Genomic DNA, 26,797 nt, shown 5'->3' on the forward strand with positions numbered 1-26,797 from the left:
CAAACTACAGCACTTACTTTGTAAAGACAGTTAAGGAACACAGCCTACTCACATGATCCGGAAGAGGCTCCAGAACCGCCCGACACCGGCCTGCCAGAAAACACAGATCACGTGTCACTGCAAACCCAGTGCTAGCTCACAGCATAGAAAGCCTGGGCCGTGGTTTCCTGGAGGAAATCTTGTGTTCATTTCAATTCACTTTTGTGATGGGAGAGGCCTCCACAACACCTGCCCTGCAGTCGGGCAGGACCAGGCAACTGAGGAGGAGGTCCCCAGCACCATAGCACAGCACGTTTGCAGAGCTCTGTCTAGGCACCTACCTCCCCCAGCTCCTGCAACTAACTACTTCGTGGGCAGAGCTCCTGTTTCTTCATGGATCTGTTCCCAGGTCCAGGCACCCATCCCAACATCCAGAAATGGAGCCACTGAGTTTTTGTTAGAACAATATAGTTCAGTTGAGGCTTCTCTCAGCTACCCTATTTGGGCTCATTTATGAAAACGGCTTAGATCATCAGCCCACTCAGTATTCTGTTCTAAAATTTACTTCCAGATTATGCAAAACCACCCAAGAACTGTTCACACCAGTGGAGAATCTTTGGTTCCTCATAGACTGAAAGTTCCTTAGTTATGTGGTATTTTTTGTAGTTATTAGTCTATGTTGACGAATGTAAAGCAGGGGAAATTTTTACAATCACATCTGTTTATCAGCACACATATGAGATGGTTCCTTTAGGCTTTAGGACCAGAAACTGTGAGCTTCTTTGATTTAATGGCAAGCATTGTTTCTAAGAGTGCATGCTACTAGGAACTTTAGAACTCTTGTGTGTGGTCCATTGTATCACTGTCCACACAGAGCACTGTGGGGTCTCACTTCCCCCGAGGCCCAGTGTTTTTGGGTCTCCCAAATGTGTTTCACATCCCTTCTTGGTCTGTCTGTGTCTGACTCACCTGTAACCCTCACACACCCCTAGCTTCTCATATTCAGTGTTCATTGCCATCTGATGTCCCTGCTTCCTGGAGCTTCCATCTTGGACCATCCAGATCACATTTATCTCATTAAATCATTCAGTGCTCATTTCCTGTCTCCTTCATGACATGTGGTATCTGATGACTTCTTTATTGGGAGTCTACCTGTCTTACCTGGGGAAGACTGCCTTGTCTCCATGTCCCAGATTTTCTATCTGTTTTCTCATTGGGGGAAAGTTTCAATACATAATTTTAAGAATAGTCTTTTTTCCCTCTTTTATTATTTTTTACATTCCAATCCCAGTTTATCCTCCCTCCTCTCCTCCCACTCCTCCACTCCTCCTCTCATCTGCTCCACGGAGAGGGTAAGGCCTCCCATAGGAAGTCTACTAAGTCTGTCCCATCATCTCGTTGAGGTAGGACCAAGGCACCTCTCTATCCCCATACCCCTGTGTCTAGGCTGGGCTTGGTATCTCTCCATATAGAATGGGCTCCACTAAGTCAGTTTGTACATTAGTGTTAGATCTTGGACCCACTGCCAGTGGCCTCATGTATTGTACCAGTCACACCATTGTCACCTATATTAAGGGAGTCTAGTTTGGTCTTATGCAGATTCCCCATTTGTCAGACCTGAGTCAGTGATCTCCCAGTAGCTTGGGTCACCTGATTCTGTGGGTTTCCCCATCATGGTCTTGACTCCTTTGTTCATATTGTTGCTCCTCCCTCCCTTTGATTGTACTCCAGGAGCTTGGCCCATTGGTTAGTTGTGGATTTCTGTATCTGCTTCCATTTGTTTCTGGAAGAGGGTTCAAGCTTCTCTGGGGTTATGGATTGTAGGCTGGTTATCTTTTGCTTTATGTCTGGTATCCTTTTATGAGTGAGTATATACTATATTTGTATTTCTGGTTTTGGGTTACCTCATTTAGGATTTTTTTTCTAGTTCTGTCCATTTTAAGCATAGTCTTAAAGGTGTACATCCATTCATGTCCCTGTCACCAAACTAACAGTTCAGATTCCAAGAGTAGACCCTTGAGCCCCACCCTTGCTCTCCTCATACCATCCAGTTCTTTCTAGATAAATATATTAGTTACTCTCTGTTGCTGTGATGATCACTGACCAAAACTTACTTGTGGAAGGAAAAGATCTAGTTCGTTTTACAGCTTATATTCTTTTGTGAAGGGAACTCAAGGCCCAAACTAGAAGGCTAGAATTATAGCAGAGGCCCTGGAGGAATGCTGGCTTACTGGCTTGCTGCCAGGATCATGCTCACTACCTTTCTTATACCTCCCAGGACTGGCCGCCTAGGGGGCATTGCCCACAGTGGGGTGGCCTCTCCAACATCAATCATTAATCAAGTAAATGCACTACACACTTGCCTCCAGGCCAATTGATGGAGGCATTTTCTTGTTGTGGTTCCCTCCTTCCTGATGACTCTAGTTTATTTTAAGTTGATAAGAAACTATCCAGAACACAAAAATTCTCCCCCTACTCAAAGCCTTGGTTAGCTCCTCAGAGCTCCGCCTCAGGTTGGCCCTGTCTGTATTCTCTGCTTCCCTGCTTGTTTCTTCATGGTCTAATTTTAGCAAGAATCCTCCTAATTCTGTTTAGTCAGAACTCCCTTCCACGTCTCATCATCAACCATATTTAACCGGGATCCTCATCTTGTACCACCCCCCAGGTAGTATTTCTCCCCTCCCTGGCTTGCCTTCTGTAAGAATCCTCTTAGGCAGCTTTTACCCCAAATGTTTCTTCTGAGTAGTTTTCCATCCTGAGCCTGGGCTGGGGATTCCCATTTTCCTTTGTTGCATTCAGACTGAAGCCACACTCTCCCTTTTAGCTGTAGTCCCTCTCCTGACCTGATGGTGGTGGAAACAGTCAGCAATTGCTTCTTTAAAGATGTCTCGAAGGCTCTCTTCTCTTCTCTTCTCTTCTCTTCTCTTCTCTTCTCTTCTCTTCTCTTCTCTTCTCTTCTCTTCTCTTCTCTTCTCTTCTCTTCTCTTCTCTTCTCTTCTTCTCTTCCTTTCCTTTCCTTCCCTTCCCTCCTCTTTTCTTTTCTTTTCTTTTCTTTTCTTTTCTTTTCTTTTCTTCTCTCTTTCTTCCCTCTGGACTCTGTACCTCAGACTATTTTCAAGTCCTTATAGCACTTCATGCTCTTCTGTATCAATGATGCAGTGCATCTTGTCTCTCAGTCTCGAATATTCTCCCCTAACTTTTCCTGTGCCTATATATATCCTTTCTGGTCCTCAGATCCCACTTCGAATATCATCTTCCTTGGTAACATCTCTGGCCACCAACCTCAGCTGTTAAGTCAAAGAGCATAGTTCCACTCTGGTTCCTCACTGCTCCCCTCCTCCCCCAACCTTGTCTGGCAGTAGGGTTGACTCTGCAGACTCACCATGCCTCATTTCCCTTTCCAATGGGTGCTCAGCTGGGGTGCACTTCCCAGATGTCTAGGTACCGGTCAGGCATGGTATGTGTTGTATCTCCTGGGATTTGAAGAGTGAGATAAATGTCACTGAGGATGGCTATGGACTGCCTCCTGAGTCCTGCACACAACAATTTTGCATCAGCTAGTGGCCAACAGGGACAAGAGGGCCCCAGAGTCCTCAGGTGTCTTGGAAGATGTTGGATAAAGGTGTGTTCACATCAGATTGGGATGTGAACACAAAAGCTGCCATTTTTATCTCACCCCTGATACTTGTAGTCCATTCATTATAGATGTGAGTCCTGCCCAATTAATACATTAATTTATGTTTCTCCATAACATCCAGGAATGAAGCCAGTAGATGCATTTTATAGTCGCAGATCATGGTGCCTTCTTGATGACACCTATAGCTCAGAATATTGCAGAGACTGGTGGTATATGGTAAGTGCATACCATAAGAAGAGTCATGTCATGTATGGCATGTGGCTCAGTGGAACTACCCCCAGAAAGGGGCCAGTGACAGACTCCCAGGATCTCAAGTAAACAGACCATAGTCTCCTCCATTGCTAGTTGAGCTTGGACTTGACCCTTTCTCTAGCCAGGCCCCAGATTTCCACTACAATGATTCATTCTTCCTGGAACTCAAGCATTGACTGATGGTGTGGTGTAGACCCTGAGTGCCCAAGATTCTAGCAGGAGGTGACACAATCTTCCTGAGAAATCATCCCTACCATGAAGGTCCTTCTCACCATACGTCTAGAGCAACAGAGACAACTGACCATGTACTGAAACCTCTGAAACTATGAACACACACACACACACACACACACACACACACACACCACCACCACCACCACCAACAACAACAACAACAACAAAAACATCAACAACAAAACCCTTTCTCCTCTTATGCTAATTGTCTCAGAGATTTTGTCACAGTGGTGCAAAGCTAACACAGCTGGTTTTATAGAAGGATGAAACAGAGAAAGGAAGTTGCTTAATAATCTTCCATATCAGCTCCCAAATGGTGAGGAATGTCATGAGGACCTGGGGAGTCATTCATCATCCACAGGCCCTGATTAGCTTCAGGGAACACCCAACTTCTGTGGGGCCCTCAAGGAAAACATCTTACAAAGAACATTCCTTTGTAAGTTACTTTTATTTTTATTATTATTATTTTTTATTTTATTTTATTAGTTCAAATTAGGAATAAGCTTGCTTCAGATGTCAATCCCTTCTCCCTCTCCCTCTCCTCCCCCCCAACATCCCACCTGCCCCTAGCCATCCCCCCTCCACTCCCCAGGCAGAGTAAGGCCCTCAAGAGGGGCTCCCCAAAGTCCACCACATCATCCTGGGCCAGGCCTAGGCCCTTCCCCATGTGTCCAGGTCAAGAGAGTATCCCTTCACATGGGATGGGCTCTCAAAATCCCCCCCTTTTTTTAAGACCTTACATATTTAATACAGTGTGTTACCCCTGTACAAATGGAAAAAAATTAAGTTCAACATTTCTAGACCAATATGGCTGTTAATTTTTGTACAATGCCAACTGAACATGGTAAACTGGGATACTTTTTTCCAAAGTTGACATCACAGCTAAAGTTTCCAAAAATTCAAATTATATATGTATATATATTTATATTTATATAAAAAGACCAATAATGGCAGTATGTTATGCATCAATAGCAGCAACAGCTTTTCCAGGTTCTGCAGTCATTTGAACAAAATTGTAGAGACATCCAGCACTAGCCCAGGGCCATGCTGACGGTCAATGGCAAATACTCTAGCCCTATAGCCATCAATGTCACAATTGTCCTCTTGATTCCAGAAGCAGAGCCAAAGATGATGAAGGCACATGGCCAATACCTTTCAAGGTAAGGTCTCCTGTTCATGGCACCTGACCTGTCTCATGTGTTTAAACAATGAGATACGAAAGGAGGGGAGATTAAACAAAGGTGGCCCTATATAAATCTGAGGAATTTAGTCTGTTTTTAATATAAGTTTCCACAGTGCCATTCATTGGATTTAAATTTTGAGAAGAAGTGATGGAAAAGTTACTGCCTTTGCATTAACATCAGACAGTCCTTGAAGTCCAGCATAGGGACACAGATCCTGGAAGTACAGGTCTCTGGAGGTACAAGACTGGTCCATCGTCTAAAAGTTATCCTGGTGGGTTACCATGGAAATAGGTACTTTGAGGGTATTATGAGCAGGTCCCAAGACAAGAATATGCTCATGCTATGTGAGAAGACAAATAAAATGGTAAGCCTGCAGAGCTCTAGAGCTGTTTCTTCCTTCAGGAAGCAGGACTGGTTGACAGGTCGCAGACTGGTTTCTTGTACAAAACTGACTTCTGTTTTCATTTCTGTTATGGGAGAGTCGGGGGAATGGGGAGGAGAGTGAGGCATAATGCCGAGGCTTGACTCCAGAGCCACAGGCTACCAGTTAGACATAACCAAATATGTATTGAAAAATGAAGGCTCAGAGATTGCCTTCTGCCCATCTCTGGATGTGCCAGGCATCTGGGCATCTCTCTGGATCCATGCACCACTTGAGGCCTGGTGGGTTTCTGGCCAAGTATTGCTGTCTGTGGCCTCAAGTCCAAGTTCTGGTCAATGTAATCTAAGCAGAGAATCAACTCACAGCTGCCAGGATCCTTTCTTAAGTTGTGACTCACTTCCCTCTCTTCTTCCTGCTATGTGATGTTCAGGCATCATTACCATGGATTACGGGGTTGAGGCCAACACAATAGAGGGAACAATAAGACAGGGAAATGTTTGGATATTCAAGGATCTCTCAGAAGCAGAGATACCCACAGGCCTTAGGAAGGTTATTTCTAGATTTGCCTTATGTAAGAAAAAATATATAACAAGCATTTCTCATGGTTGAGCCTCTGTGAAGATTTTTACATGCCTTGCAGCCTTTGATGTTTTTGCTCTTTGGAGATGTGAGCTTTGGAGCTTGCAGGTCACATAGCAAAGTCACTAAGCAAAGCTGGGAGAAAGGCAAGTACATATATCTCTTGGAGGATGATGGGGTGTTCTAAGTTCAAATCCTGGTAGGTCATTTTCTGACTACATGGGCTCAGGCGAACACCCTCAATTACAACCTTGGTTAACTGATGTTACCCTGTGAAGGGTTCAGCAGTATGTATTCTAAATAGTTGCTGAGAAGTTTAGTCTATGTTATCAAGGTAGAAAATCACTTCACAGCTTCCAGAGAATGTGTGATTTCTTGGCTCAATGCCCTCAAACAATGTGCAATGTGCTTATCTTTTCAAGTTTAGCTACATAGGCAGGTCTTTCTCGATCAGTCCAAGTCTACAGCTCATCTTTTAGCTCCAGCATGGGAGCTTGCTTATTTTAAAGTTATGTGTGGCTTTTCTGGTGTTAAATTCCATTGACATCCAGATGTTGACCTTTCACAAAAATTCTTCAAGCCAGGTCCTCATCATCTGAGAAGCTCAGGGATTCAGTGGCCACTAACATCTGGTGGTCCCTTTTGTAATGGATGAATGACAGAGGCTGAAGTTGTTTGCTGCATAGTCCCAAATATATTGTGGATTTGAGCTCTACTCTACTGCTTTCTTGCCAGCCTATCTAATTTCTCTTGGGCCCAGTTAATCTTATTTATATATGAGTCTAATAAAATCAGCCCTACAACTAAGCCAGACAAGGTTATAAGATGTCTGGCACACACTACAGAGAGAGAAAGAGAGACTTGTAGCTTTCTGGGTCTTCCAGCTTTATTTGCTGATGCACAGCGCTTGCCTTGATACCATGAGCGGCCAATTTGTAGTCTCAAACATCGAGAGGAGCTGAGCCAGAGTGCAGGCCTAATGTTCTCACCCAGTGGTCCCCGGAAAGTCAATCCCTTCTTTAGGTTTTCATCTCTTCCTCTAGAATGCACATGCTCAGTTGAGTCTGTCAGATCTTAATGTTTCATTTCTATGTGATCATAGCTGTCACATTAGGAATCAGCGGTAAACTGGCTGGCTGGATAGACAGTTGAGTGAATGGATGGTGAAGGAGAGACAGTCCCCACCCCCACTCCTCAGGACAGAAACCCCAGGCTAACACAGTGGCTGTCCAGACCACCATCAAAAACCTCTAGGTCGGGACGGTCTGGATATGTGGGCTTTACTCCCCCCCCGCCTTTGTTTCAACAAGCGGTTCTCTAAAGAACTACATGCATTGGAATACTGTTCTTAAAAAGAATGCTTCCTTGGCTTCAGCAAAGTACAGCCAAAGTGGAAATCCCGGGATGGGCTGTAGGTTTTGTGTGCTTCTGCGGTGATTCTAAAGCACAATGCATTTTGAAGGCAACTATTAGTCCTTGGGTTTGCCAGTCTTTGGGTGACCCAAAACTGTGATTTTTGCTTCCAAGTGTGTGGTGAGAGCCTCGCTTCAGCTCAGCTGACATTTTCGCGATTTGTTCCTGTCCACTAATGTTTTGAAGTCTTGGGGAGAAACGGATTCATAGCCCTTCCAGTTCATTTAGCTCAGTTAACGCAATGCCTAGAATTAGCCAGCAGGGGTCGCTGGAGGTCCACATATTTTGTACCTGCTGGTGCGCCTCCTAGTCTTAAATATCTTTACTACTTTTTCTTTTAAAAGTGGGAGAAAAATCAACCTTTAATACCCATTACCTTAGAAAACTAGAAGGACAAAACCCAAATGTTTCTGGAAAAATGAAATTTCTTGTCTTTTTAATAGAATCAGCCTATTTCTTATCTGCCCTCCCCTCCCCCAGCTTCTGGGGACTTAGGACAGAGGGACACACTTTCTAAATAATGTAGTCACTTCTCCGGGATTCCATTCCTTAGGCACTGGAAGGAGGTAGCTCACAAGTTCATCTTGTTGGATAACACAGCACCGTGCCTGCCTCTGAGGGGGCAGCTACACTGACCCATCATTTACATCCCAGAATGTGTCTGTCTTTTCCAGGCCTGGAGGGATTTGTTAAGCATTCAGTTTTTAATAGAATATTCTAACTATATAAAACTGTATGTTTCTGTGGAAGAAAATATAAGATGTAGGTTTGCAAAAGAGAAGGATGTCAATTCACTGACACAGCTAACATAAATGTTTGATTGCCGACATCTCCTCACTGTGAAACACAGATACAGAGAGCTACATACAGACACCCATGCTGACAAGCACAGACACACATCGATGTGCAGATACACACACACACACACACACACACACACACACACACACGGGGGAGATAAAGAGAGGGAGAGAGACAGGAGAGTGAGAGGACAGAGATACAAATTCATACAGAGACACAGAGATACACACAGAGATACAACACAGCTGTACATTAATATGTCTTCTATCATTGTGCACATTGTGTGAGACACACACACACAACACATATACACACACACACTGCAACATGTGCATCAATACACCTGTTCATATCGTGCACAATGTTTTCTTGCCTGCCCTTTCACAAACAAGCTGTTAAGTGATGGCCATGAACAGGCTTCCCATTCCTCAGTTAAAACAGCTGCAAGGAATTCTCCCTCACGGATGACCCATGTTTTCAATGAATCCATTGGTGAAAAACACAAACACCATGAAGACGTAGGAATGTGTGACTATCTCGAGATGGACATTCTCTGATGCCAGCCTTCCTTTGTGTCCTTATTTACACCATGTCTGTTAGAGTTTTGTAGACACCAGAGTGGTCTGTGACACACACATTATGATTTTGTACAGAGTTTTGGAATGGTATAGATGTATCTGTGTCTGGGCAGGCCTGGACTTTTCTTTTTAAAATCTGAGCTGACTTTGTAAAAATCTTTCTTTTCCTTGAATATATAGAGTTTTATCAATGAAATGGAATATCCACCTTTGAGTTTTTCTCTGCTTCTAACCCAAGATGGAGAAGGTAATACAGCTGGCTACATTGACATGTTGTTTTGCTCTCTTGGTTTCCAAGTTACTATCTAATGTAACCAATAAACAGCTTCCTTGCCCTGGGCAAAGCCCCTTAGAGTGTTCTAGTCTCCTCCAGGATTCCAGTGGGTGTTCAGAGAGGATGGAGGGAGTAGATGGCATATCTGAGACCAAAGAGTCTGGCAGCACAGTTTGGAGACATTAACCTTGGAGAACTCAGGCCTGGAGGGGAACTTACTGGTGGCAGATTGAGGGGAGGAGGGTGAGCGCTGAGTATTGTCCACTGTTTAGCCTCACACATCACTTTGGGACTGCGCTTTGGTTTTTATGCGATTCTATTGCAGCCCATGTTGAGCTGAGTGCAGAGTGCACACTACAAGCTGCCTGCAGAGAACCTTTCCACGCTTGGCACAGAGCTCTTTGAGATTCATGCACTCCCTTGCACATTTCTTCTAGCCTAGTGCTTTTTTTCTCGCTCACTTGGGTCTTCACCCATCCCACTTTTCTTGTGGGATTCTATGGGTCCTTGCAGTTTTTCTACTGTACCTATGTATTTGTTTTTTTTTGAAAACCTACAATAGAGAGTTTAGTGGACTGGGCACTAGTGAATAGCTTGGGTCTCTACCTGTTTCACAGAGGGAGGAACTCGGGCTCACAATGCAGCACCCTGCCCAAGACTGCACAACTAATGAGTGGTGCAGGAGGATCCCCACATATCTGCAGATTTGTGGGCCTGACAGACGAGTCAGCTGTGCTCTGGGGCAGCTGGAGAGGAAGGCTGCAAGAAGCTAATGCATGTTACTGGGTGTTGGTAAAACAGCCATCTGAGATGATTGTGTTTTTTTGAAATCTAGGCTAACGTGCATATCTTGCCTGTAATCCAGAGCTACATCAGAGGTGATGCTCTGGATATCTGAGGCTAGACCACAAGAAGGCTGTAGCTTCTAGCCTGGTTCCTTAACTTGCTGTTCTGTGGGCTTTCCTTCCTGGGATGCACTCTCTTTTAAAACCCTGTCACCAGTGTGTGACAAGCCCGACCCACATCAAGGGCTCTAGCCTTCTATCGGTTGTCCAAGTCCAAGGATCAGCCATTTGTGTGCAGGACCCCCGGCTGTCTGAGTCTTCTTCACTGAGGCCCAGACATCATGACTGTGCAGAGAGTGACAGCCATTGCTCTTTCATAGAATAGAAAGGAAAGCCCAATAGGCCAGCTATGTCATCACTTAAAGGACACAGAACCCATAGCTCACCTTTGGTACTGCTGAGGCGCGGCCATGACCTAGGGCAGAAAAGAGAACAAAAATGAGTGTTAAATTCAGAACAAACTGAATTCAACACTGTTTCCAAAGTAGCAGGCCTCTCAAGATGTATTTCAGCACTCCTTCTGTGGAAACTGTACATGTATGTTCATATCTGTACAGGTGCACAGGTCTGAGTGTCCATGCATATATAGCTGCACAATCATATGGATGTGTGCACATGTTCCTCAGGTGTGGTCCACCTTGACATTTCAAGACATGGTCTGTCAGTGGACTGGAGCTCACCATGGCTTCTGGGCTGGCCAGTGAACCCCAGGGGTCATATTATTTCCACCTCGCCAGTGCTGGAGTATAAACATGCACTACCACTTCTGGCTTATATATATATATATATATATATATATTAATATATATATATATATATATATATGGGATGGAACTCAGGTCCCTATTTTTTACCCTGTGAGCAGTCACTCACCCAGTCCCAGTCTGGGTAATACAAACAGGAAGCAAACCCTTCGTGTTTGTATTAATGTAGTCTTGAAGTAATGTTTTGTTAGAGGCAATATTAAAGATAGAAGACATAGACATGAAAAAAAGTCAGCACCATGTTCATATGTGTATATGTGTGCAATGAGGATGCATGCATACATTTAAAATGAAAGCAATGTGTGAATGGTGCATGCAGGTGCATGCATATGCATCTCTCTCTCTCTCTCTCTCTCTCTCTCTCTCTCTCTCTGTGTGTGTGTGTGTGTGTGTGTGTGTGTGTGTGTGATTGTTCCCATATCATAGCACATATGTGGAAGTCAGAGGACAGCTCTTTGGGGTCCCACCCTGTTGAGGCAAGGCCTCTCATTTCTGTGCTTCATACTCCAGGATAGTCCATGCTATGAGCAGCCAGGCAATGCCCCTGTCTCCACCTCTCACCTCACTGTAGGAGGGATGCAATTACAGATGCCTGTCCTAGCACTAGGCTTTTTGGGTGGGTCACAGGCGTGGAACTCAAGTCATCAGGATTGCATCAGTGCTCTTACCCACTGAGCTGTCATGTAGGCCCACAGACACATTAAGATACATAGTTGTTTAAGTGTCTTTATATGAGATTGTGTAGGATGCCACTGTGACACTTTCTTATTCAGTGTCATTGAAAAACACATTTGTTGGCTGTGTGGCACTTTTCAAGCAGATTTCCTTTCTTGCTAATTTTGACTACTGTAAACAAGATTGCAAAACTCATCCATTCTAGCATTTTAGTCTCATCTCTGAATATCTTCATGGATGGACAATAATCTAATTAAAGGAAAGTGCCGGGTCATTTGGGCATCCTCAGGCCCTGTGGCACATTTCTCAGATGCTTTCTGGATAGTTTGTATTGATTCCGATTAACTTACATTCTCATTCACTCAACGTGAAGTGGCCACCCACTGTGTCTCCCCACCAGGATCCACGCTCCAACCCCACTTTACCTACTTATGGCACCTGTTTCATTTCTGAGACGACTAAGGAGTTTAAATTATTACCTGCATTCCCTCTTTGGTCAATCACACGTGCACGTCATTGTTCATGTTCTGATGACAAGTTCTTGGCATAGTCACAAATGTCACTCTTGGACAGTGTCCTCCTGGGAGCAGGTTTTCCCTAGATTTGGGCTCTGATCTGAAAAGCCCCAGGGCAATGGAAAGCTCCAAAGGGCGCTGCTTCCGTGAGCTGACTTGTTTGTGCATTTAATAACCCCTAGCTCTCTATGCACACCTTTCCTCCGAGGCTCTCTAAGTGCGTCACAGCTGCAATTAATTGAGCATCGCAACGCACATTGCGTGTAAATATTTATGAGGCCTATCTGGTGGCTGGGACATTGGGCACACAATAGTTAAGCAATGAAGTATCAGTAACCAGGAGACCAGAGCTCAGGAGTCCAGATTCCTGCCTATTCTGATGCCATCCCTTCCCTAACTTCATCTTTCAAATGACCTTGGGGAACTTCCCATACAAGATACAGGGTACAGAGCTGCACAAACAGCTCAATCCAGACAGCCACTGAGAGGCAAGAAAATTGCCTCAAGCTTTGCTTCTCCTCCAGCTTGCTCTCCTTACCCATGCCTTTGGGATGTGGTGAGTCTCACTCGGGAGCCACCACACATCTGCAGCCAGGAGCCCTGTAGTTAGCAGTTGGTGCCCTTTCAAGTTGCCTGAGCTTCAGCAGAAACTAACAGTATAGTACCTGGTGAGAAGCAAATCCTGCATGTGGGGCCTGTGAACACTCTACTGTCAACCCTAGTCACATGATCTCTTCCCTGACATCCTGGCCTGCCATTAGTCTCACAAGGCCCCCAGACATACAACTTATGACATGCAATAGAACAAGTTTCTGTGTCTGTGTCCAGTGAGCTCATTATGAATGGAGCAAGTGTCCCAGGGACTCCAGGTAGGGGATTCTAAAGTGGGCTGAATGTGGGTATGAACCTGGGACTTCTGATCCTCAGGAGAAGTCTTCCTAGGGAGGACCCTGACTTTTGTATTCACTGTCTTCTGACTTTACCCTCTAGTATTTTAGAATGTGATACAGGAGATCACATAGTCTGATTTGCTAGTTCGACAGGGACGCTGAGGCCTGAGATGGCTTAGTGGTTTCCCTCTCCTCAGACCCTGGGCTGAGGCCCTTTGGCACACAATAAGTTGAACAAAAGATGATGGGAAAACAAACCAAAACAAAACATTTAGCACCTGTCTGGGCACTGACCTGGCTCCCCTCTTTGGCAGTGTCTGACCTATTTACACTTATCTTCTCAATTTCTTTTCCCTGCTGATGCAATATTTTTATTTTACCCTTATGGATTGATCAATTAACAGATATTTTTTAAAGAGAAGGTCTCTCTATAGCCCAAGCTGGCCTTGCTGTGAACTCTCTATAATCCCCCTGTTTCAGCTTCCTAGGTGCTGGGATTATAGATATGTAACAGCCCAGCTTCTAGTTTTATTTTTGACTTACAGAAAGCCATAGATGTCACTGTACAGACGTTGTGAAGAGACAAATAGTATCCAGCGTTGCTGTTATGATGACACAGAGTAGAAGGGGGGCTGCCAGGGACAGGAGAAGGATGGGGCATTCAAGGGGACAGTGTTTTGACTTTTACAAGAAAACAGGCCATAGAGGTGATCTAGAGGCTGCAGCGTGCCCATAGTTATCAGCACGGTGTGCACAGCTGAAGTTTTGGGAGCTGATCTCATGTTATGTGTTTCTGTGTTATACACAAGTAATAGTAAAACATAAGGGCAGAGAAGCCATTTGGAGGCAGCAGATACAGGTTTCTGGCATCAGTTTTAGCCAATTGGATCTCCATCTTCCACTCTGCAGATGTAACTAAAACTTAACCTGCCTAGAGTGGCACAACAAGCTATTGCCAGAGTCAGGTTTCCACCCCGAGTTCCTTGTTATTCACAAGCCTAGAGCAGCAATACAGCTTGCAGAGGGCTGTGCATCTGGAAGCTTCCTCCCGATTGCCAAGGCTGTCTGAAAGTGGCTTATCTGCTTCACTCTGGGTGGGGTCTCAAAATGATGGTTGGGTATTCATATGTCATGTCCTTGGGGATTCTGCACCCTGGGGGCTCTCTGTGCGTCAGTGTAAGTCTGTGAATTAGCAGAGGAAACCTCAGCAAAACAGGGAAGGGGCTGTTATTCCAGCTGAGCCTGCTGCTATGATCCAGAGAGCTAGAAAAATGGCTTGGGGGTGGGGAGGCTGGCAGTGTTGCCTGAGATGGAAGAAGGGAGGCTGGATACTGGGTTTGTCTGGATGGAGTGTGGACATCACCCTGACACCAGCAGCTGCCGAGCTCTCTGGAAAGGCTTCTGTGTTAATGCTCTTTGCAGCCTGACAGCCCATGGTGACGAATGAAAGATGCCGCTAGCTGACTTCATGGGGATTTGATGTGCTCAGCCTGTGCTTCAGTGAGGCTAGCCTGTTAGCAAGCTGCCCCTTGCCAGGGAATCACAAGATGCGTTCTGGCTTCCTTTTGTCAACAGCATCAATAACATAGCCATGTGCAAATGGGCCACAGCTGGGTAGAGCACAAGACTGGCAGCATCATCTGCCCTTATACTCTAGGCTTCCTTCCACATCTGAGCCTGCAGGAAGCAGGGTTTCCTTCCTTGGCTTTTTCTGTGTATGTGGCAGGTGTGATCACGGTGGCATGCAACTCTGTGAAGTATAGAATGATCAAATTGGTCCTCCCATGTCTGTGGTTTTCTGACATGTAATCTTATTATAAATAGGTTTTAAATTTGGAATTATTTTGAATTTTTAATTCTTTTAAATAATTTAATGCATTTAATGAGCTTTAATTTTTAAAGGATGCTAAAACAAACTCTCCCCTCCTCCACCTCTCCTGCTGCCTGGCACACTGGATGTTATGATGTAGACAGTGTGTTCCTGTGATCCACTGGAACACAGTGTAGATGGTGTGTTATCTGGGTACCTTGGAGATGGGACTCAGCCGTGTCTCCAGGGTCGAGCTCCTGGAATGGACATTAGTAACTCATTGTCCCCTGGAACTTGGCAGCAAACCCTGGGGAAGTGATCCATGTGATCTTACATCATCAGCCTTCTTCACCTCCCGAGCTTCCAAGAATGATGGATTTGAACTCTGTATCTTATTTAAGTGCTATTCATGAAATTAGAATGTTACTCCAGAATAAAATTTTGTAGCTTTTGAAAGACAACTGATGTATTTAGGAGTTGTTAAACTCATTTTAAATACAGAGAGAATTGAAGGAGAACACAAATTTCTAAGTTTGGTACTTTCTCCTCTTCACTTGAATATCTGCCTTGAGAACTGAGCAAAAAACGATCTCACACAAACTTTGTCCTGGGGAACAGTATCTTTGTCACCACATTGATCCACATTCCCAGGTATCAAAGGTGCTATGCTTCACCCCCAGGCTGGTGACTCCCCATTCAGAGTAGGAAGTTCCCATTAGAGAACTGTGGGGCTAAGGTTTGGACACACACAGCATGCTCAGAGGGTAGAGAACCTGCAGGGCTCAGTTAGCAGACTGGTGTGACTAGGGGTACAGTAGAGAGTTTGGCATGGCAAAGATGTGCAGAGCTATGTCTCAGGAAGGTAACATGGGAACACACAGAGTTGGTTGGAAAGGTGCCAACTGGGGTTTCCAGCAGTGTGGAGAAAAGAGCATAATGGATGGATGTGAGTGCCTTCCTTATTTCCCAAGACCACAAAAAATCTCCTTTATCACCTGGACATGTACCTTACACTTATTTGATTGAATTTAACCATACAACTGGAATAGAGCCCATCTTGAATTCTTAGACTAACTACAGTGTCCCCTAAAAGGAGATGGTTACCTCATATGGTACCTGGGGCTTGGGCCATATGCACAAGCATGTTGGTGAATGAGCAGGGGGGAGTAGATGGATGAGAGAATGCATGTGATGTGTACATGCTCAGGGAAGCATGGATCCTAAGCATCCCATGAGGATATAGGCCTAAAGATGCTTTGCAAGCCATGTCCTATCCCAACAAAGCCAATGGAGTATCCAAACTTAGTAGGGATCTTTACAAAAATCCCCTGAATTTCTCTGGAAGGGGGAGGACTACATTTTTGATAGAATAGAGACTGGGAGGGCCTTCCATCCCATGATATTTGGATGCTGATGAAATTGATTCAAGGCAAAATCATCTCAGCTTCCTATTTAGTAAGTGGACAAATGGGCCTGCTGTTTCTTAAAGACTTCCCTGGTGACTTTCCAGAACCTTTCACTTTTATACATAACAATTGTACGTATCTGTGGCTATTTAGACACATTCACACACTCAACACTATTCAATTCCAGAATCTTTTCATTGGATTCATTGGTGAACATTGTTTGGGGCAAATGTCTTGAGAAGTCCCCATGTTTGGATAGCACCCAGACCTCTGTGAGCTTTCTCTTACTTAGGAACCATCTGAACTACCCCTGCCCTAGCTCTTAGGCAATTTCTTTCTCTAGTAATATATCTCAGAGGGGCTAGAAAGCTACATGTGATTATTTATATGCTACTTCTACTGATGGACTTCTGAGGACAGGCAGCATGTCCTTGAGAGTTACAGTCCTCTTCTGATAAGCAGGGAATGCCTGGGTCAGAGGCTGAAAACTGAAGGTGAAGTTGATCACCTGGATGGATGCTACGGCAGGCAAGTCAGACAGTAGGATGGCTTGTCACACCCACTTCAGCTGGGACATTATTTCAGTGAACTGAAGAGTTGGAAATCCTCTTCGCCTCTCTTTGACCCTCCCTGCTTTCCGTTCCTACTCCCCTCTCCTCTATCCTTGTTCCCACGTTAGAATTTTTTTTTTGCCATCCATTTAAGTACACAGTATGTACTTGACACTGTAGAGGACTGTGGGCACAGTGACATCTCCAATAACCTGGGTTATCAACACTAATGAGCTGTCTTGGGTCTTGACTTTATCTTAAATTTCCTTTGTTCCTTCCATCAGGTGTTTCTCTGGCTCAGAGAAAAGATAGCAGACAACCCAGTGGATGCATGCATACTCTGAGAGCATGTTGGATGTTCAGTGAAGATTTTGCTAGTGAGGTCTCTTGGAAGCTTACCCTATCTTCTGTACAATGGAGTGGAGGCAGTGAGTGACCTCTGGGATCTCTCAGTGCTATGAAGTCCTGGAGCAGCTGTATAGCACAAGAGAACACCAGAGTCTGGGAGAGCAGACAAACAACAGTGCTCGCCGGTTCCTGTTCTTACATGGTCTCAGGATGCCAGAGAGGCATCCTAATGCATAGAATAGAAAAGGACTGCCTCTTCAAGGCAATGATAAGTCATAGCCATCTGCACCTTGTCACCTGGAAAGCTGTTGCTACAGGTTTGGGATAGGAAAATGAAGATAGAGATTGGAGTGTTGTCTGTGCTACTTGCTGGGGTCTGGATTTGGCTAGACCTTCACCTTCAGTTGACCAGCAGATCCTATGTCCCTGGGTCACCATAGGGTCTACATCTCTTCTGCTGTGCATGTGGCTTCACAGGAGTGATGTATTTCTGTTTTTGACAACTCCCCCAACCTTCCCACCCTATCACAGTTTGAACATACTGATGGCTAGAGCTGTGTGTTGTTCATTTTACAATCCCTAGGGCTCAACCCAGGAACTTTAAGGACTCTGAAAAGGGTGAGAAATGATTATAGTAGGAAAGACTCTGACACCACATCCTTCATCACTCTCCATCCTATGTTTGAGGTTATCCTCCTTTCATCCATTGTTCTAGTCAGCCTGAATGGAAGAGCAGCAATGAGACCTGAAGCCTCTCACTCTAGCTCTAAGGCTTGAGCTGTCTGTCGGAAGGGAACTTCTGACTGAGCTTCTCAAACCTGAGTGTCTGGAAATCATGGGAGGGCTGATTTTAACACAGGTGAATGTCCCTCAAGTCTCAGTCCTATCCCCTAGAGACCACTGCAGGAGACATAACCCTTACCCTGGATGTGTTGTGATAACCAAGAGTGCAATGCTGTGTTTCTTCTTGATGGAGGATTCTTAGTGGGAACAGATTAGTGATGTGTGGGAACAGAAAACCCAGCACACATGTCACTTGGTATCTACAGGGTATTAGTTTCAGCTCTTTATCCTCATGGGTTCCAAAATCTATGAACACTCAAATCTCCTGTAACAAATACATCTGTATTTGTGTCTAACTTGTGCATTACTCCTGTAGACTTTAAATCTATGTTGATTACTTCCAATAACTAATACAATATAAATACGATGCAAACAGTTGATAGCATGGCTTAGGGAATAAGGACAAGAAAACACTGCATATGCCCAGTGCAGAACATTTCTGACCTATGGCTGGTTGAATCCACAGATAGAGGAGACCAGATGTATACTGGTCACTAGAGTCCAGGAGTGACAGCAGGTTTGAAGTTCAATTCTGAATTCAAATCTAGCTATCACAACTTAGTATTTCTGTGATGATGACCATGGTGGGCCACCTCCTTAGACTATTTTCCATACTTATAAACAGGAACAAAGATATATGTTTTAGGTAAAACTTGTGAATGTTGCATTTACATACTCCTCTTGGGATGTCTGGTGCATGCTAGTGCCAGATAATGATTGAGTGTGGTCTCAATTGAAAAGCACTCACCAGTGTTTCTGCTTCTATGTTCATAGGAAATTGAACACAAGAGAAATGGTAGTTGTCAATCTAGCCAGGCAAATACCTTGAAAGGCTGCAAGGCTCTCTTATCTTAGGCTTGTAGGCAGATTACAGATGTGGGAATGGTCTGCATTGCCTGGGTCATATCATCCATGCGTGCCCTAGCATTAAGCTTGGTAATGCACCTTGCCAAGAACCTGGTGGACATTTGAACTTGGAGGAGGATGGAGAGTTAATACCAATGCTTAATGACATGAAAGCAGCAAGAAGTGAACACCAAGGCTGTTTTCTATCTTACTAATAAAGATGGCCCTGCGGTTTATCATGTTACAACTAGCTGGATAGCCTCAGGGAGGATTTTTAGTCTTTTCACCCTTGAATGGGAGACTGAGAATATGATTGGCAGTGTTCAGAGCTGCTTAATGAGCTCTTGAAATGCAACCTAGCATATATTGAATATTATGAGTATTATTTTTGAGAATCTACTATGGTCCAGGAACAGTACAGAGACCACTGATTCACTCTTCAAATATCATACGGTTTGAGTGCAGGGGATTCAGCCATAAAGAAGAATCAACTTTTCCCAGAAAATATTTCTAAAGCCCACAGCTGGAGACAGCCACCAGAAGCTACACCATTAGTTAGCAGGATGGCTGAGGCTTTAGCTCAGGCCTGGACGAGGACTCGATAGGCATGGTGACACTGCCCATCAGCAGCTTCCACCCTCCTCCATTGCTCAATGCCAGTGATTGTCATTTTATGGGAACTGAACACGTTGGTTTAACAGATACTAACATAAGAGAGTGGACTGAAATATGTCGTTTTCAGACATTTTAATTTGATTTATATATCTCAAAAACTAATTTATATTCATATAATGCTTTCATTATAAAATATGCACTGGTACAGAGATTTGTGTGAATATGGGAATTTAAAAAGATTGGTTTATAAATGGCCTGGAACAGGTTGCAGAAGCATCATCAGTTGCTCTTTTTAATATATCTTGAGCATGCTATGACACATCCTGAAATAATTTGCTTCTGAAAAAAAGAAAAAAAAACCAACACTGCTCTCCTCTCTCTCTGTCTTTTCTCCCAAAAAATGTAACTGTAAATATTACTTTGATGTATGTAATTGCTTCAACCCTCTCTCTTGGAAGGAAGGCTTCTAGCCCTTCCATTTCCTATCTCTTGCTTTTGTCAAGAAATAAGAAAAACAGACTTAAAATGCATTATTCAAATGTGTGTAATGTAAACATTAAAGAAGTTTGAGCACAGCTACAAATTTCCCTTTTCTTAAAATGTTTGTGAAAAGTAACTTGTCTATTCTGTCTTGAGGGCATTTGTTCACTCTGCACAGGGAGTTCAGTTATTCCAGCATGCCTTAGCATCTCAGAGCTGTGGCAGAGGGACACAAAGTAGGACCTGGAGAACACATGGAGAAGATTGACTTGAACTAGATGAGGGGTGCCAACATTTGATAGATAAGGAGACCTTGGGTACTGCTGGGAAGAGAGATCATCTCTGTAGGACTTGGGTGAATCACATGTTCCAAGCACCAGGTTTCAGTGCTAGGGGCCACAACCCATTATCTCAGTCAATCAGGGGGGACAGATGATCCCTAAAGTGTTTCTCTTGGGCTGTCTAGAGACCTGGGTGGACTGTAAAGAAGCCCTGCTCAGCAAAGCTGTGGAGATCAGGGCCCCATCATTCAAGGGGTGTATCACACACTATCTGTATGGCCAGCCCACCTCAAGTCTTTTCTTCACCTTTGTGAAGTAATCCAATGAGAATAACATTGTTTTTGTGTGTATGTGCGTGTGAATGAGTCTGTGTGTATTTGAGTCTCTCTCTGTGTGTATGTGAGTCTCTCTATGTGAGTCTTTTTCTGTGTGAATGAGTCTGTGTGTACTTGAGTCTTTCTCTGTGTATGTGTGTGTTATGAGTCTGTGTGTATGCCTGTGTGTGCACACATGTGCGTGCATGAGTCTGTGTGTATTTGAGTCTCTGTATGTGTATGTGAGTCTCTCTATGTAAGTCTTTCTCTGTGTTTGTGTATATGAGTGTGTATGAGTGTGTGCACAAGTCTGGGTGAATTTGAGTCTCTCTGTGTATGTGTATGAGAGTCTATGTGTATTTGAGTCTCCCTCATCTCTTTCTCTCTCTCTCTCACTGTGTATGAATCTGTGTGAATTTGAGTCTCTCTTTGTGTATGTGAGTCTGTGTGGATTTGAGTCTCTCTGTGATGTGTGTATGAGTCTGTGTGGATTTCTTTTTCTCTGTGAGTCTGTGTGTAAGTTTCTCTTTGTGTGACACTGTATGAATGTGTGCGCCTGTGTGTTATTCTCTGTGTGTGTATCTATGAATGTGTGATGGTCAGTTTATCTGTCACAGAATTAGAACTTTCACTCCTCTAGTAATAAATAAGTAAATATTCTGACCTATTTTTCAGCAGAGAGAAGTTCTGGGATCTCAAATCACTGAATCCTTCTTTTGTTGTCCTTTTATTGCCCCTGGGATGAGAGAAAATACATTATAACTGGGAAACAGCAAGGAGCTGGAGGAAAAAATTAATGAAGTGCATTCATTCATAGAAACAGCCCCCCTCCCCAGTCGGATTGAGTAATTAATGCCTCACATATCTTTCTGACTCGATCTTTGCATTTCCACTGGGGCTAGAAACATGTTTAAAGAAACTTAATTACTTAAAACTGTTTTAGAGGGCAGGATTCAGGATGGAAGAAGTAGTCGGGTCAAGGTGAAGATTGAGTCTGTCTCTCCCACATCAGTGTCTCACTTACAGTTATCTTCTTCAAGCTCCATGAGTGCCTCTGCTCATCTATAGAGAAGAGCATGGACCTCTGCTGTAAGCTTGCCAGAAGGATGTTAAGCTACTGTGGGGACAGCGACTTGAGCCAGGCACAAGTCTAGCTGCTCTACTGTGTCAGCTGAATTTGAGAAAAGTCTAGCAAATATCATCCCACGTAGAAAGGCAGACTATTTAGCAAGCACAGCTCTGATCCAAGTAATGTTTAGGCACTCTGCTAAGGCATTTTTCCACAAAGACATTAAATGATTTTTAAATTGAGTTAATTTGTTAAAATTCATTAAATACATTTACTATCATAAGCCATCATTGTTATGCATCTTTAGCTCATCTAATTAGTCCGGTTCAGCAGACTCTCTTTTCTTTGCAGACATTCCCTAGGCTTTACCAAGTGCTTCCTGGGGATTTTTTTCTTGAACAATTGCTCCATGACAACTAGTTGGTTAGTCAACCTAACTTCACAAACCCACTCTTCTCTCTGCCTGGGTTAACTTGTCTCTTGGCCCACGAACACTCTCTATTCCTTGCCATGAAGCACTTTCTGAGACATGGCTTGTCTTCTCTCTTTAGCCTCTCCTTCCACATCAAGTCCATTCTGCTTCTGTCAAGCACTCCACCCCTCCCCCCTCCCCCAGCCTCCCCACCCCAGACCTTGCAGGCTTCCTCATTCCTGGCTCCTGGCTGAGCTTTTATTTCACATTTCTATTTACTTTGTCTTCTCTCTCTCTCTCTCTCTCTCTCTCTCTCTCTCTCTCTCTCTCTCTCTCTCTTCTCTCTCTCTGTGTGTGTGTGTGTGTGTGTGTGTGTGTGTGTGTGTGTGTGTGTGTGTGAGAGAGAGAGAGAGAGAGAGAGAGAGAGAGAGAGAGAGAGAGAGAGAGCATGTGCTTGCCCATACATGCACTTGCAGAGGCCAGAGGTGGCCATCAGTGTCTTTATTTACTGTGCTCACGTGGTTATCACACACATAGCACATGGACTGAGGTCAGAGGACAACTTGAGGGAGTTGATTTTCTCCTTCCACCACGTGGCTTGTGCAGATATGGCATCAAGCACTTTTATCTGCTAAGCATCTATCTTGCCAATCCCATCCAGCTCTTTTGGTGGGGGGCAGGATCTGTCACTGCGTGTGGAACTCATCATTTCAGCTATATTGGTGGGCCAATGAGCTGCAGCTATCCACCTTTTTCCACCCCCCCAGTGATGAGGTTATGAATATGTACAGCTACTCCCTGCTTGTTTATGGCTTCTGCAGATCCAAACTTATATCCTTAATGTTTCAGAGCAAACATTTCACCCACTGAGCCATCTCTCCAACTCTTACCTTTGTTTTAATGTATAGCTTGTTTGACAAAATCATTGAGCTTGCATCTCCACTACTCCAGAGACTTGAAGATGTGTCTTCCTGGGCCTGGGCTTGTGCCTGACCTACACTGAGCCTATGTGGGCATGTGGGAATGCACACAGGACTTTGGGCCTTTAGAACAAACCTCAGGGTCACCTGAGGCTCCCTCCCCACCTGGCATTTTGTGTGAAGGCTATAGGGTACAGCAAAAGTATACTGTGCAGGGAGGGGATTGTCACTGTGGAACGTGACCCTGTAGTTCATGATTTCAATGACCTGTTCCAATTCTCTTCCATTTATTTAAAAATGATTGTATGATTGCATTATCCCTTGTTTCTTTTTATTTCATTATTATTTTTCCTTTCTGAGTAAAGCTGATTCATAAATCTAATCCACACATTGATGTTTCTTCTAAATTCTGGTCATGAATAACCAGATGCTTTCTAGATCTTTCTATTGGTGTCCTCCGATAGACCCAGGCCTTCATCCTTGGGAGGCTGCGCTGTGCATGACTTAACTTTTAAATGAGCATCCTAAGAAGGAAGGCAGACTTCCTTCTTAGCTTTGCATGAAGGTGAGGAAACAGCCGGCTGAGAGTGGAGAGCTGGTTCTAGGTAAGCAAGCTGGTTGGTGGCAGAGCAGGTACTACAAGCCCCAGTGAGTGGCACAGCTCTTGTCCAGGTCTCTGTGTGCTGTGGAGGAGGCCAGAGCAAGCAGGACAGTTCAGGCACTGAGGCACTGAGCATGGGTGTCCTCTCCACTCACTGCTGTCTTGAAGACCTGTTACCAGATCCTAACACTCAGGTTCTCAATGGCCTTTCGACTTTGAACCTTCCTCCTGACTCCTTAAACCAGTTGTCAATCTCAGTGTTAATTCTGCTTTTCGTGTCTCGAGCTCAGCCTCTAGCATCTCCATTCTCATCTCATTCTCTCTCTCATCTCCCCCCAGATCTCCTCTCGTGTTTTCCCATCATTTCCACCCTCGTCTCTGCTTGAATCTTTTTCCTGGTCTCCTGGGCTCTCCACATCTTCAGAACCACTGCAAGAACTATCTTTCTACATATCAGAACACCATCAAATTACCCCCCCTTACCTTAAGAGTCCTCCCCAGACCATTGTTCCTGCAGGATAAAATCCAAACCTTCAACCACAATAGCCAAGATTCCTGTCTCAGAGTCCTCAAATACCACTGATATCACTATTCTCCAGCTGTCCTCTGTGCTACATTCCATTCTGTGGCCCCTGAGCTGTTTCTTCTCATACTTCCACACTCTTGATTAGATCACCTAGTGTTTCCTCCATATCTGGAAATACTCCCCATTCTTCTAGGTTAAGTTCAAATATACCTTCCTTATGAGCCCCTCACATTATTGTTTCCTCTCTGAGTTCCCTTGACACTTCTACTTTGCCATTCATTTGTTTACAAATTCATTCATTCTTTCACTCAGAAAATAGCTATTGGACTATTTATCAAGGCAGTAACTAAGGACACTGGGAGTGTGTGCATGAAGCTTTTATTGTAGTAGGAGGGCAGGCCTTAACTGACTAAACAACCTTATCATGTGCTTGTGGGTGCTTGCTTTCTCACTGTGTAGGCCCTATGCTGAGGTGAGGATATCCTGGGTATCTTTCCTACAGCACAGGCTGAGTTACCCCTGCCTGCACTCAGAAATGCTGGAATGATAGCCCATATACTCACAGATAACATCTACCAATGTTCATACACAGTACAGAGTACTCTATGTCTCTGTGACTGGTCCCTGCACTGAGCAGTGAGTTCTATTTCACTCCTCCTGTGGGTCATGAGCATTGATTCTGAGCTCTGACAATCCACACAACACTCCTTTCAGTGGTTTTCATCAGTCCCTTTAGGAAGTTAAGGATTCTGGGAACTGTCTCAGCTTCTCTCTAGGTTCCTCAGGAATGAAGCAGTCTACAAAAACCCTCTGACCTCTCTAGACAGTCAGCTTTGGTCTTCTTAACATTACAAAGAGAGCTGAATTGAAATTTGGATGGATTTCATGTTTATATCAACTCAGCACCGTGTGGGCAGACTTCCTTCTTAGCTTTGCATGAAGGTGAGGAAACAGCCGGCTGAGAGTGGAGAGCTGGTTCTAGGTAAGCAAGCTGGTTGGTGGCAGAGCAGGTACTACAAGCCCCAGTGAGTGGCACAGCTCTTGTCCAGGTCTCTGTGTGCTGTGGAGGAGGCCAGAGCAAGCAGGACAGTTCAGGCCAAAAGCTGATAGGGTACAGGAAGAGGGTTGGGGGAGGGACAGTGGAGAATGGGGAGGAGGAGCCTTACTGATGAGAGTTAGTGAAGGCAGATAGTAACAAACCTGGAAGACAAATGGCTATCTGCCTGCATGGCAAGAGTTAAAGTCTGTTTTTGAAATGCTCTCAGAGAGCAGGGGTCATTAATAGGCTTTCTCCCACCAAGCGTCTCTGCCTGAAATCACTCCCTAGAGCTCAGATTTTAGACACATGCAGCAAACAACACCAACAAAACCAAAACAGCTCTAAAAAGAATATCTCAGATATCCCAGAAAATGTTGCCACAGGATTTCAAAATGTTTGTTTTACATTCCGTGGAAATCTGACCCTGGACAGGCGTGGGCACTGAGATTGGGGATGCTGGTGCTATTTGCCATAGCCTTAGAGTAGAAGTGCAACCCGTTAAAGGCTTCAGTCATTTGGGTTCAGCTGAACTTCACAGGAGTCTTCTGGTGCACTCCACCTAAATAGTAAAATAAATCATCCTGCATTCCTAAGCTGCTGGTCTATTAGCTTGTCACTGTCTCTTTAGGTGCCACCCCCTACCCCGAAGGAACCCAGACTGAGTTGTTACACTTAACATGCTTCAGAAAATCTGGAGGTGCCATACGTTTGCAAGGAAACAAAGTCAGGGGATCAGTCAATGAATTTTATTGCAATTGTTGCCCACTCTGTGGATACATACATTACTGCTTTCCTTCTGGCTATTCCTCCCACCCCCACTCCAGAGTCAACACTTTCTGGCTAGGCTACCTTTGATTTCCTCTTTTCCCTTGGCCTTCCTCCTGCATCATTGTGCATTTGGGTCCATCTTCTACTCCTTTCCCACCTGTGGTGATTTCAGTAACAATGGCCCCCATAGACACATGCACATTTGAATACTTAGACACCAGGGAGTGGAATTCTTTGAAAGGATTAGAAAGATTAGAAGGTATAACCTATTAGGAGTAGGTGTGTCCTTGTTGGAGGAAGTGTGTCACGTGGGGGTGGGTGGGTTTTCAAGTTTCAAAAGCCATGCCAGGCCTAGTCTCTTCTGCTTCCCTTTGCTTGCTTGTTCTTTCTCTCCTAGCAAGGTCATTCCTTCAGGATTCTGGTGTATACTGAAGATTGGCTTAGATACCTAGCCTCATGGACCGAACAACTACTGGATTCTTGGACCTTTTGTTGGTATACTGTCATTGTTGGATCAGCTGGGCCATAGTTTGTAAACCATTTTAATAACTGCTACCCTCTCTCTCTCTATATATATACACATATATCCATTGTATCAGTTCTGCTCATCTAGAGAACTCTGACAAATACACCACCTTTCTTTATGTTTCATTCTTTCCTTATATTTCCTTCCTATGTAGGTACTCATTACTGTCAGATGACCCTAGAAGAGGCCAGTTTTGTAAAGTGGACTTCAGACCACATGTGGTGTGGCAGGCACTGCAATGTCTGTGTTCTTGGGGCCTGGGTGTGTGAGTAGATAAAGGGTACCTGAAGGTGTAACTAAACTAAGGATCTTACTGTAGACTGAATGTGAAATTTACCCCATCAGCTCATGTGTCTGAATGCTTGGAGCACAAATGGCAGGAGTGGGACCCAGCTGGAAAAAGTGGGTTGTGGCAGACAGATACTGTTGACTTAGGCTCT

General features: G+C 44.4%; 1 protein-coding gene across 1 annotated transcript in view; it reads right to left on the reverse strand.

Annotated features, from left to right (window-relative positions):
* Positions 1-25,578, reverse strand: part of Clnk (cytokine dependent hematopoietic cell linker) — a 90,847-nt gene extending 65,269 nt beyond the window's left edge. The window contains exons 1-4 of the mRNA XM_027386715.2: positions 25,469-25,578; positions 21,161-21,232; positions 10,545-10,573; positions 53-90 (exon numbers count right to left, since the gene is read on the reverse strand). Of these exons, the coding sequence (XP_027242516.2) occupies positions 53-90; positions 10,545-10,573; positions 21,161-21,232; positions 25,469-25,578 (249 nt within the window). The remainder of the gene's footprint in view (positions 1-52; positions 91-10,544; positions 10,574-21,160; positions 21,233-25,468) is intronic.
* Positions 25,579-26,797: the final 1,219 nt, after the last annotated feature.

This window comes from Cricetulus griseus (assembly GCF_003668045.3).
Source record: "Cricetulus griseus strain 17A/GY chromosome 1 unlocalized genomic scaffold, alternate assembly CriGri-PICRH-1.0 chr1_1, whole genome shotgun sequence".
NCBI classification, from domain to species: domain Eukaryota; kingdom Metazoa; phylum Chordata; class Mammalia; order Rodentia; family Cricetidae; genus Cricetulus; species Cricetulus griseus.